Raw genomic sequence first — 13,584 nt, 5'->3', positions numbered from 1 at the left:
TGTTTTTTCCCTCAATACCCCGCTTCCTTCTGTGATGTCAGGTTCTGTGATGTCAGGTTCTGTGACAGCCCTTCCGTTACCATCAAGTTCCCTAAACTTTACTCTCATTCCTCTCATTAGGCTTAACGCTAACAAAGGCCTACCCGTAATCTCAGCCGGAAGCTTCGGATTGTCCTGTGACTACCACACTAATCTCACCAGAGTCATGACCCCAGCCAGGAAACTGACCTACTTCTTTCACGAGCTCTGGAAGTTCAACGACCACTCAGTAAAGCCTCACACGTGGGAGTCCATCTACATTTACAAGAAGCCCGACAACACGGAGGATTGCATGTGGTGAGAACCTCAGCCATGGTTTTAGAGCCAGTATGGCCTCAACTTTTTAAGGGGAGATGATAGAAAGGGAGGATGTTTGCCAGGGGTGTTTGTGTTGGGCGAAATCAGTCTGAGTTTGCTTGTACTCCTATCTGGAGGGAATCTGGCATGGCAGTTCATGCTGGACTGTTTCTGTTGGAGCAGGGCCAACAGTGATTGGATAGTCTTTGTCTGGAATTACATGGTGAGCAAATACAACAATGGACTAGAATGTGGCCCTGAGTAATTACCAGGGGCTGGGGTGAATTCAGGCATTCCACACATCACCTTTCTGTTTTCCTCAAGAGATGTAATACTTAAGGCTCTTTGGCATTCTACAAATTAACCTCTGTTGCTATAGAAGATATGAAGTGGGGGTATCCATACTACTTGAAGGTATTTGTGTGACTGTGACTTTCTAATCTGTGTCTTTAAGGGCCCCATACTGATAGTCTTCATTTAATCTGCATCCGCTGCCTCTTGACACATAGGGGGATATTTACAAGGGGCTATTGCCACCAGAACATCCCTTTTAGTGACGTTCTGGTGGCGATACGCCCTTCTCCATATTTACAAAGTGGTGTTAAGCCACTTTTCATGGCTTAACGACTCCTTGTAATTAAGGCCCCTTTACACGCAGCACTAAGCATGAAAGGGTCATGCAATGGGTGTTGCAGTGGGCGTTCCACCGCAACACCCATTGCTTTTGACGCTGCCCCAGATTTACAAGGAGGTGTAAACCAAAGGCAGCGCCAAAAACTAATGCCACACAACAGCAGGTGTTAAAATGCCAAAACGAAGAGAAATACTTTTATTTCTCCTCGCTTTTGCTGTTTCTATGTATGCTGCATTCTCCAGCACACAGTGAAAGAGCAAAATGCCATTAATGGTTGTTTAGGTGCAGGAAGGTATCAGTTCCTGCCCATAAACAATCATTAAATAATGACAATTTGCTATTTTTATGTGTGCTGCAGAATGCAACACACATAGAAGTAATAAATCGCCATTAGTGATTGTTTATGTGCAGGAAGGGAGACCTTCCTCCACATAACCAATCTTGCCCTGCAATGCAGGCACCCTTGCACTATGGTGCAAGGTTGCCTGCTTTGGGGCTAGGCAGCTAATTTTTGCGCCAGTGCTAGGAAAAACACAGAGGTTCCCCCATATTCTTATGAATATGATACATCCCTGAGTTTTGAAAATGTCAGAGTGTGGCACTGCTAAATTTGGCGCAGCTCTGCGCTCCGACATTTTCTCATAAATATGCCCCCTAGTTCTCTAACCTTTGTCCTGTTGCATCTTGACCTACATCACATTAGTCCTTAAACCTAAAGCCCACAGCCCTTTGTACCAAGGCACATTGGGCCAGATTAATAAAGAGTTTTAGCAGTCTTAAACATTCAAATTCATATTAGTCATCATAAAAATGCTTTTTCCTATATACTATATCCATTTTATGAGTCTCAAAGGTGATTACTAAAATAAGATTCAGAATGGATATTGAAGGGACGTTTTGCAGGCGTTTTTTCCAAACACCAACTCAGTATCTTATTAACATTTACTGACACCTCAAAGGAGGTGTTAATGCATTCACAAAAGGGAAGGGTTCCAAGGCACCCCTTTGTGTATTAAAAAAGTTTCTTTAGGTGTAGGCAGTGGTACATGGGACCTCTGCCAACTCTTAAACTTTTTACAAAAAAAAAAAAACACTTTCTTTTTAAATGTAGATCCATTTCCTTTAAAGAAAATGGACTGCATTAATAAGAAAAGTTTGCTTTATTTAAAAACAATCACAGACATGGATGTCTTTTAGCCTCAGCAGGCCATCATCCCTGTGATGTTCGCAATTTTAGGGAGTCACTTTTTGAGACCTATTCATGAGGTAGATCAGATCGCGACCCACTACAGTTCAGTTTTTAGGAACCGGCTCCTTAATGCATAGTGTTAGAAGTGGGGGTCTCTAGTTGGCAAAAGTTTGCACCTTTATTTATTTATTTGAAAAGATTTATAGAGCACGAACAAGACCCAGACGGGTATCAGAGCGCTGTACAAAGAAGCAAATTAATCGTGACATGAAGAAACAGTAATCGTACAATACCAAATAGCAGCATAAGAGGAGCCTGAGACATTAAAGAAAATGTGGGTGCTAGGGGAGGACGTGGTGGCAGGAGGACAAACAAGTAAAAGCCCCACTAGAAGGGCCGTGTAGTTTAAGCAGCGAACTATGTCCAACCAATGACAAAATACATTTCAGATCCAAAGTAAAAGTGCTTGTCAAGTACATATTTCAAAACATAAAGAGAAAAGATTGTCAGGCATACATTTCAACACACAAAGTAAAAATAATTGTCAAGCTCTAGAGGGAAGTGACTATCACATGGCCTAGAAGTTATTGCTGCTGAAGTTCTTCCAGAAGTATCCATTTGACCTGTTTCTTGAATGAAGCAGCTGAGGGGTTGGCTCTGATCTCCGTCGGTAGGGCATTCCAGATTCTTGGAGCCAGCCCTGAGAAGGTGCAATTGTAAGTACTTTTTTTTTTTATTTAGGTGGTTTCAGGAGTAAGGTATAAGAGCTTGTTAAGTTTTGTCTGGAATGGAATAAAGATTTGTATAGCGCGAACTGTCACCCTACGGGTATCCTGGCGCTTCGGTTGAAGGATTACTCACTATAACAGTAGAGACCAGTTGTCAATAAAGGGATCTATCACTTGCCCCTAGGAAATAACCAGGTTTTCAGCTCCTTCCTAAAACAGGTCAAAGAACTAGCCTGTCTAAGGTTCTGTGGTAATTCATTCCAAAGACGCGCAGCGGCCACACTTAACGCTCTGCCCCCCAATCTTAGATTTTTTAAATTTGGTGGTTGTGATCAAATTTGTATTTGAGGAGTGAAGATGCCTCCCAGGAGTATACCAAGTGAACATCTTCTGCAAGGAAGATGGACCCAGGTCATGTACTGCTTTGTGTACAATACAGAGAGATTTTAAACAAATTCTCTTCTTAATGGGCAGCCAATGTAGGTCTCTCAGGGCCAAAGTCGTAGAGGACCTACGCTGTCTATTTAGTACCAGCTTGGCTGCTGTAGACTGGACTCTCTGCAGGCCCTGCAAAATATATTGCTGTGCTCCCAAATACAGGGAGTTGCAGTAGTCCAGTCAACTCAAGATTGTACTTCTTACTACAAGTGAGCGAGAGTCCTCTGGTAGTAGCGGAACGACCTTCTGAAGCATGCGTAGTAGAGAAAAATAGACACCCGCAGTTTTATTGGCCTGTGATTCTATTTGGAGATTGTTGTCCACCATGATCCCCAAATTGCGCACCATTTTAACAGGGATCAGGCGTTCATCCTCAGGGGTGAGCCTAAACTCCACCGGTATAGGTCGAGATATTCTGGTGGCCGGACAGTCCACTACCTCTGTTTTCCCCCCATTGAACTGCAAGGAATTTTTTCTGAGCCAACCCACGGTTTGGTGCATACACTCCTGGAAAGTGTCCATGGATATTGCTTGTTTCCCCTCAAGGGAAAACACCAGTTGGGTGTCATCCGCATAGTTGACCAGATCAATTCCATACGATTTGATAATGGGGAATAGAGGGCGTAAATAGATGTTGAAAAGAACAGGGCTGATTGCCGAGCCCTGTGGCACCCCATGGTGTACCCGAGACTTATTGGAGGTGAACGGGGCCGGAGATACAGCCTGTTGTCTTCGCGACAGATAGGATTGTAACCATTGCAAGGCCAATCCTTTGATTCCTATACCTTTCAGCCTTTCCACTAATACTGCATGGCTCACCGTGTCAAATGCGGCTGACATATCCAATAGTACCAGGACAGATGAATTCCCATTGTCAGCACGCATTCTTAGATTGTTCATTACGGTTGCCAAAGCAGTCTCAGTGCCATGTCCTGGGCGGAAACCAAATTGGTCCCTATCCAGCAGGGAATTTTCCTCCAAGTAGCCTGATGAGATTTTGCTAACTGCCTTTTCTAAGGTCTTAATCGAATATGGCAGGAGGGAAATTGGTCTGAAATTTGCTGGTATTGTAGGGTCCAAAAATGTTTTTTTTTAGCAAGGGAGTCGCCACTGCCTGTTTCCATGCCTCTGGTACTTCTCCTTCCTCCAGAGACTGGCAGCAGATCTTCCATAACCAAGGAAAGGTTTCTTGCCCGAATATTTTCCAGACTTTGTGTGGAAGGGGGTCAAAAGGGGATCCTGAGGACACGCTTTGTGCCAGGAGATTAAAAGAGTTCTCTGTGGGAGCCTGAAAGTATTCCAGGGAAGAGTCCACCAGGGGTCCTACATCTGGCGTCCATATGGAGTCATCCTGACCACTAATGACAGTAACAGTGGGGTGCAGATCGCCAACAATTTTAGTTATTTTCTCTTCAAAATAAATGGCAATCTCATCGCAGAAACTGCTGTTTGCTGCCTGCAAAATAGAGCTGGCATAAAAGTCTGCTTTGGCCTTGAAAATTAACTCCTTATTCTGGGCCTGTATTAATTGCAGTTCTTTCTTTGCTGGCTCTAAGTATGCCCTCCTCCATTTCCTCTCGGCCTTTTCACAAGTTGCTCGTAGTTGTCTTAATTCATCATTATACCATGGAGCAGATTTTTTTCTCCTATTTTTAAGTTGTTTAACTGGAGCTATTAAATCAAGGGTTCCCGTTATATAATCACAATACGGTTGATAATTTTCACCTATGGAGGCAGAGGAGGCAAAAAAATTCTGTTTCGAGAAGATCAGATATGTCCTATTTTTCACTAACTTGGACCACTCTCTTCCCTTGCGGTAAAATGGCTGATTGTTATTATCTTCTAGGCTAGATATCGAAATATGGAAATGAATTAGGGAGTGGTCGGTCCAATTCTGAGGCAGTATGTCAACCAATTCAGTCTCTGCTTGGTTTGCAAACAAGAGGTCAAAAGTATGCCCTCCTAAGTGAGTTGGCTGTGTTACCAATTGTTGCAATTTGAGATTTTTACATAGGTGTCCGAGATCTCTCAGGTGATTATCTAAATTACCATTGCCCCATAAGTTAAAATCTCCTAGTAAAATCATTCTAGAGTGAGATACACTCAAGTCAGTAATTTTATCAAACAGTGTTTGAAATTGTGTATTAGATCCTGGGGGTCTATAACAGACCACACCCGTAAGTAATCTGCCCTTTGAAGTACTGGGTTTTTCGGAACCCAGCGGTGCCAGGGAACACACCCGAAGACTTTGAGTTCTTCCTGTTTCAGACTACAGAAACACAGAGTCTTCTTGGTGAAGTCAAAGATCGTATTTATTGGCTGCAGCCAGTAACAGGTATCCTAGAAGTACAACACGTGTATATTCTCAGGAGACTGCTCCCTTACGAAAACCAGCCTTCTCCTTATATACCAAATATTATGCTTTAGGCAAACATTCCTTGTTTTACGGTATGATCATTCACATGCATTCATTACAAAGGAAAAGACAGAGTCATAATGGCAAGTACATATTTCAGTTCGTTCAGCCCTTAATCAATTACCCGGCAAAGCTTAGCGCCTTCATCAGATATCGACGGACACCCAATAAAAACGGGTACCTCCTCCTCGTAAAACGGGTCATAAAGAGGGAAACAGGGCAGGTGTGTAGAAGATTAGGCATGGTTCGTGTGTGATGAAAGGGTTCGTGATATGCTGGGCCCTGATACTAATCTCATTCGGCCGCGGGAAGGGAACTGACCGAACAGGTTTGGCCTTAGGCAGCGGAGTCAGTTCACCCAGGTCACCGAGGAGTCAGCGAAGGTGTGTGTGTCCTTCAGACCCATGCTTGGCCGTAGTCCTGTTGCCTATGAGAGGGCAATCACAAAATGGCTGTCGTCCTAAAATGGAGCTCGAGGTATTAGGACAGAAACTCTGATTTCAGGCGATCTCGTCACTCGAATGTGACGCAAATGCTTGTGCATAGTATCCTAAACATTCTCGGTCTGTTGATAAAGAAATCGTCATGTTAGAATCATGCCAGATACGTGGTTCCGAAATTTACAGTACCACAGACCCTCCTTTTGCCCTTACATAGGCAATAACCTATACTCTCGCTAGTCTGAATCCAGGTCTATGTCCATAAAGTCGCGGAGATGTTGCTGTAGCATCAGCCTATTGCTTAGCTCGTCTCGTGTTACAGGTTTCCTTATACATGATGTAGCACAGATGCCACAAATTACAGGAGCACACTGTACACATAGACAGAGCAGGAAAAGAATGGCTAAGATCATTCCAATGATTATCAGGATCCTCCAACCCCAGGTGGATATCAGTTCCCAGAACCACCCCGCCAATGACCATTCCCCACTATCTACGTGAATAGATTCGGAGATTCTATGCAGTTTGGAAATGGCCTGGAAAACAGTTGGAGCGTTATCTGGAATAAAAACACAGCAGCTAGATTGGATCACTCTACATACCCCACCCCGGTCTGCAAGTATGACGTCTAACGCGACCCTGTTCTGAAGAGTCATAAGACGATCCGACTGGAGCTCAGCAGTCAAATTACCAAGGGCACCGGATGTTTCAACTACCGTGGATTCAACCACTCTTGTCAATTGCCTTATGTTCCTGCTGTTAACCATTGGACCCCAAAACGGCAGAGAACCCTTTACGAAATCTCCAAATTCTTGTCCTGCAGTGTCATCTTGACTGCTGACGCCTCTAACCATCCTTGTCTTATGGTAATCTGCCGCGGTCGTGTAGGTGGGAGGCAGCAGGAACGAAACAAAACATGTGCCCGAAAAGTCCGGGGGCAACCATGTATAGGCTCTATCATGGCAGTAGAAATAGGTACCCTTGGCTGCTAAGAACGAAGGGGAAGTCTGAGATGCAAAAACGTAAGTTTCAGCGCAGATACTTTTCCCTAACTAAGCTCTGGGATTCTTGCCATAACCTTGCAAACATAGGTGACCCTGATGGGGTACAATCCAGACCGGTGAGGATTTCTTTGCTCGCTGGTTCTCACTCAGCGTAACTTCATATCCTGTCATATTCCAGCCAATATATGCTAGTGTCTCTTCTCTTGGGATGGTTTCATAGGAAATCTCTTCCCTAATCATATCCACGATCCCCTTAACTAGAGCACTATTCTTGGGATTATCTTTCACAGAACGTAGGGGGTTGGCTTCATGAGCATACATGAACATTGTTCTGTATGCCCACACAGAACCATTATGGCTGAAAGGTAGGAGTAGGTACGGGATACCTTTATCAGTAGTATGGGGCATAAGGCCACACACCCAACAGTTAGTTGTGTTAACTACAAGTTGGTGTTGGTGTAGGAGCTGAATGAACAAATTATTGACAAATTCCAATCTTCTAGCGGACTCGTGTTCAGGCAGGGGATGAAGGGAATGCGGGGAAACAGTAGGAGGAGGTATGGGCTGTGCAGTTGGTGCGAATGTTACTTGGAAAGAGAATAAGACATATCCTATGAAGATCGTCATCACACTCAGTAACATGGAAATACATAACATCAAAAATCGTTTTCTTGTCATCATTATACATGTTTTGTCTTTGCAGTCCATTGGTTTAGCAGGTCTCTCATTCTCGAAAAACTCTGCTGCTTGCGGTGGTAGGGTGTTCTATGCTAAGGAAATGCTTCTGTCAGTCCAGGGCAACTCCTTGGACCGACCAGAACTGCTGACCTAACGTCTTCAGTTGCACTCCAAAGACTTGGGCAACCGCGACTCTGCAGCTGAACCCAGATGGCGGTTCGAAAAAGCAAAAATAAGCAAGTTTCTCAGATGAAAGAGAGAGCTGCACTTCCCAAAATTATTAAAAATAGCAAGGGAAAGGAAAAGAATTTTATTTGTCCATAGTCCTTGGCCTCAAATTGTAGCGATTTCTCCCAGGTACTGTCTGGTCTTGAAACAAGAGTTCAGGCTCTGTAGTGTCCAATCGAATTGACGGTGGCACAGCCTCTTGCAAAATGTCATCGCTTTCCTGCTCAGAGCTTGTTCCTTTCACACGTGCATCGCTAAACGGCAGAAAACAAGGCACGGTTTCAGTCTCAGAATCAGCGATCCCCTCCTGGACCCACCGGTCATATGGCAGAGGCAAAGGGACCCTCTTGCAATGGACGCCGTGGATCCAGTTCTTTTTCCCTTTCACTCGAACAGCTGATCTCGTTGAGAGAAGGACGAGGTGGGGGCCGGTCCAACGGGGCTCATCATTCTTTGTCCGTTGAAAGTTTTTGACCAGCACCCATGATCCAGGATTGATAGGATGTCCTGGAGTTTCAGAGACCTGAGGCAGAGTATCATGCACCTGTTAGTGTAAAACACGCAATTTAGCCGTCAATTCATACAAATAATCAAGCAGTACTGGATGTTCGATCTCGCTGAATTTTGTAGGCCTTGGCACTCCCCATATATTGGCCGGGCGGCCAAACACGATTTCATAGGGACTAAGTCCCACTCGTGAATGCGCAGTCATTCTTGTTGACAGGAGTGCTAAAGGCAGAGCGTCAGGCCATTTAAGACCAGAGCTTGCTTGAATCTTGGCCAACTTCATTTTTAATGTGCCATTATAGCACTCTACTAATCCAGCTGATTGGGGATGATTTGCAGCGTGAAATTTTTGCCGGATACCCATTCCATCACATACTGTTTTCATCACTCGACCCACAAATTCACTCCCATTGTCACTCCAGACCATTCTCGGCATTCCAAATCTAGGGAAAAATTCTTTGACAAGGGCTTTAGCTGTGGACAGAGCAGTGTTGTCTTTTAAAGGGTATGCTTCTATCCACCTTGAAAAGGCACAAACAACAACGAGTACATATTTCAAATTGTTGCATCTTTCCATGTGGATGAAATCTAGCTGCAAAACCTCGAACGGATACGTTGGAGGCGCAAAATGACCAGCTGGAGTTGGGGTTCCCCTACCAGGATTGTATTTCAGACACACCATGCAATTCTTGACCACATTCTCTGCACATTTAGGAATTCCAGTATTTTGCCATACTGGGGCCAACAACTTACAAATCCCTTTCACGCTGATATGGGCCATCCCATGGGCCATTGTCACCACTGCAAGCACGTACGCATCGGGTAACAACCATCGCCGATGTTCTGACAAATCAATCCAACAACCATTTTCATCCAATTTACCCTTGCTTTCTCTCCATTCATTCAACTCTTTCTCTGAAGCTTCAGCTTGAAGAGACTTCACACTCTCTATCGTATCTTCACACATTCCAACATCACCAACCCATCTTGCAGGGCCTGCAACATACATCCGATTCTTCACATTCTGTGCTGTTTCTTTTGCGATTTCATCCGCAAATGCATTACCACGACCAACATCATCAGTAACCTTCTTGTGTGCACTGCATTTCACAATCGCAACTTGTAGCGGCAATGTCAGTGACTCAAGGAGCTCATTCACCAACTGACCATTTTGTATTTTAACTCCATGTGAAGTCAGGAACCCACGTTCCTTCCATAATCGTCCAAAACTATGGGCCACACCGAAAGCATACTGACTGTCGGTATATATGGTCACTTTCATTCCTTTTGATAGCACACACGCTCTTGTAAGTGCAATTAACTCTGCTGCTTGGGCTGAATTATGTGGTATACGTGCAGTTTCAACAATCGTATGCAAAGTCGTGACAGCATATGCTGCAGTCGTATCACCATTCGAAAGCTTGAAACATGAACCATCCACCCATAAGGTACCATCTGCTTCTACCAGGGGAGTATCCTTGAGATCCACTCTCCCTTTTGTTTCTTCTTCTGTTCTAAAAAGACAATCATGCTGCTCAACATCATCTGGCTCCACTGAAATCGGCAATAACGTGGCTGGATTCAACGTATTGCACCTTTGTATGTGAACATGACTCGCTAGCAGTGTCAACTCGTAACCTGACAATCGAGCACTAGTTAAGTGCTGTGTCTTGGTTCTGTTTAACAACGTGTCCACTGCATGTGGAACCATCACAAACAACGTGTTATTCATTACTAACCCAGCAGACTGTCGAATAGAAACAGCTGCTGCCGCTGTGGCTCTCAAGCAACTCGGCAATGCTTTAGCTACCGGATCCAAAATTGATGAAAAATACGCGCATGGACGCTGCTTGTCTCCAAAAGACTGTGTCAACACCGACAATGCACAACCTTCCCTCTCATGCACATACAGTGTAAAAGGCTTGCTGTAGTCAGGAGTACCCAGCACAGGAGCCGAACATAATGCTTCACGCAATTCGGAAAAACTTTTCTGACAATCTTCAGACCATGGGACGGGATTCGGTGTATCTTTACATGTTAATGCTATCAAAGGTTTGGCCAGCAAAGAAAACCCAGGTATCCATTGTCTACAGTAGGATGTAATGCCCAAGAAAGCACGTACTTCTCTCTGTGTCCTAGGCACACTCAATTTTGCTATTGCCTGAATTCTTTCTGGGGTCAGTTTCCTTCCCTCTTTCGATAAGAGATGACCTAAGTAGGTCACTTCTTGTCGACAATATTGCAGTTTTGAAAGCGACACTTTGTGATGTAGATTAGACAAATGACGCAACAACGACAATGTTGCTTCTTTACAAATGTCTTCATGTCGGCGATTAGTAAATCGTCAATGTACTGAATAAGGGTAGCACCATCAGGTAAAACAATCGCATCGAGCTGAATTTTTAAAGCTTGGCTGTATATAGATGGACTTTCACAGTAGCCCTGAGGAGCGCGTTTGAAGCGAAAGCTTCGACCTCCTAGGCTGAAACCAAAAATATCTCTGCTCTCCTCGGCAATCAGGATGCTGAAGAAAGCATTCTTTAAGTCAATCACCAAGAACCAGGCGGCGGAGGCTGGAATCATAGTCAATAAGGCAGTAATATCAGGAACGACTGGAAACTGTGGCACAACTATTTTATTGACCTCTCTAAGATCAATCATGAGCCTGTAAACAGGTGGCTGAGAAGGGTCAGTACGTTTCAAAACAGGCAGAACAGGACTATTGCAAACGTTGCCTCTGGTCTCTTCAATCACATATTTTCCAATCAAATCATAAATGATCGCTAGCAACGCTTTTTCACCTTCACTAGAGATCTTATATTGGGGAATGCGTGGCAATTTAACATTGGCTTTCAATGTTACAACATATGGCGGTATTTCCAAAAGACCCACATCATTAGGACCAGTAGCCCAAATGGCATCAGGAAGAAACGACAATTCTGTCGGAAGTTTATCCTTTGACAAATACATTGGAGAAACCACTTTCCTACCCAGTGTAAGTTGTACTCCCGAAGGAGAACAATATAATGTTGCATACAATCTTTTCAACAGATCCAATCCCAACAAGTTTTCAACACAACCTGTTGTCAAAATTAGGGGTGCTTCCAATTCACAAGGTCCAACAGAAAGGGACATAGGGCAAGAAATCGGATTCCTAACCGGGGCGCCAGAAAAACCTACCGAAACATTCATCTTGCCAGACAAAGGCGCGCCAGGGAGTTTTGAGTGCATAATAGAACTCTTTGCAGCACCAGTATCCAACAGAAAAGGCTCTGACACACCTGATGTAGTCACCTTAACATACGGTCCACTTTGATCTACTGGAACTGAAACAACTCCCTCTCTTTGTCTATGGCTGTCCTAGCAATCATTACCTTCCATATTCTCATCTTCCACATAATAATCATCATTATAGTACTGAGCCGTCCTACCAGACGCATTAGTTTGTTGGTCAAAACTATTCAGTGTATTTTGAGGTGGACGGGTATGCGCGTTCTGGGTAAGACTTCTGCGTCCTCTACCTCTGGGAGCTTGTTGAACACCTCGACCTCTTGCGCTAAATGCGCCATTAGCACGCTGCAACAAAATAGGACAACTATACTTGAAATGACCCTCTTCTTTACAATATGAACACTGATTGGGACCTACAGGTGCACGCGGTCGAGTAAACTCATACCTTTGCACGTTTTTCTGAAACTGTTGAGGTTGCTGATAATTACTCTGACCACCACGTGGCGGGTAAGCCTGTTGTAAAAGAACTTTCGTTTTTAATTCCTTATTTTTCTTGTCTGCTCTATCTTTCTCATCTTTATCCCTGTTTTCGTAATACTGTGCAGTAGCTAATATTTGTGCTGAAGAGGAAACAGCCCAAGAGCTTTCTGAATCTATCAATTTCTTACACAACTCGGGAAGCAAATTATGCACAAATTTGTCAACGAACAACCGTTGACCACCTTCTGTACTCATATCTTGACTGCTGTGGTCGATGAACGTTTCCTCAAACCTAGTAAAGAAATCAGACACTGTTTCATCTTTCTTCTGCTTACACGCAGATAACTTATCCCAATTAACACGCATCGCAGACATTAAAGTTTTCATGTAAGTGATGATCCTAGCAGGGAGTTCTGCTACTACAGGATCAGGCTTGGCACCACCAACTTGCCCATCGTTAGCAGCTCTAATATTAGCCCATGTGGCGCCTAACTCTTGCACGTGATCTGTATTGCGAACCAATCCCCACAAAGGCTGTGGAACTACATTCCCAAATAACATGTCTATGTCAGCCAAATTCATAACACATGAATCTGCAGTCTGTGATAGCTCCTTATAATATCCTGCAGGGTTCTTACGGGGGTCGGGTAAAGTTTGTTTAAGGGCTAACACTTCAGATCGTTTCCAAGGGACGTGTACCCAAACACGCTGAAAATGAGCTGGAGCAGCAGCAATACCTTAAGCGGCATCAGCCGCAACAGCGTCCTTCCATACCGGAGGGACTTCCCTCATAGGGTACTGCCGCACCTTTTTACCAGAGGAGTCATGCTTAAACAGTGACTGGGAAGGATCCTCAATCCTAAAAGATAACAATGTCGCAACTGCTTTTTCGACTTCGGGACCCACAATCGTACCCTTTTCAAACTCAAACCGTACACGGCACAAATCCTGCGGATTTGCTTCCAAATCATTATCCTCCAATTCCTCACAAAGGAAAACACACATCTGTTCAAAAACGTATCTTTGTTTCGGTGCTTCCCATTGACAAAAGACCTCCATAACAGACTCCAAATTATACCTTGATGGGTGAACAATCCATTTGCGCGCCATACGGTCAAACATCTCTTTCTCATGAGAATTAGGCAGTTGACTACGCGTCTGCTTACGCTTTGGATCAGGGGTCACACTAGACGACCCGAAGAAAGGAAATATAAAACTAGCAACGGTATCCGTCACTCTCTGTCGGACAGAAGGAGAAGCTGACAAAAGAACAGG

The 13,584-nt window shown here is 44.2% G+C and overlaps 1 protein-coding gene across 2 annotated transcripts in view; it reads left to right on the top strand.

Moving 5' to 3' along the window:
• GUCY2C (guanylate cyclase 2C) overlaps window positions 1-13,584 on the top strand; it is a 489,600-nt gene that overhangs the window by 52,556 nt on the left and 423,460 nt on the right. For both annotated transcript variants that reach the window (XM_085601431.1, XM_085601430.1), the window contains exon 4: window positions 121-336. In XM_085601431.1, the coding sequence (XP_085457557.1) occupies window positions 121-336 (216 nt within the window). The remainder of the gene's footprint in view (window positions 1-120; window positions 337-13,584) is intronic.

This window comes from Triturus cristatus, chromosome 4_2, assembly GCF_964204655.1.
Source record: "Triturus cristatus chromosome 4_2, aTriCri1.1, whole genome shotgun sequence".
Classification (NCBI taxonomy): domain Eukaryota; kingdom Metazoa; phylum Chordata; class Amphibia; order Caudata; family Salamandridae; genus Triturus; species Triturus cristatus.
The sequence above is the reverse complement of the archived record's forward strand: the minus strand, read 5'-3'. Positions and strand labels throughout refer to the sequence as shown.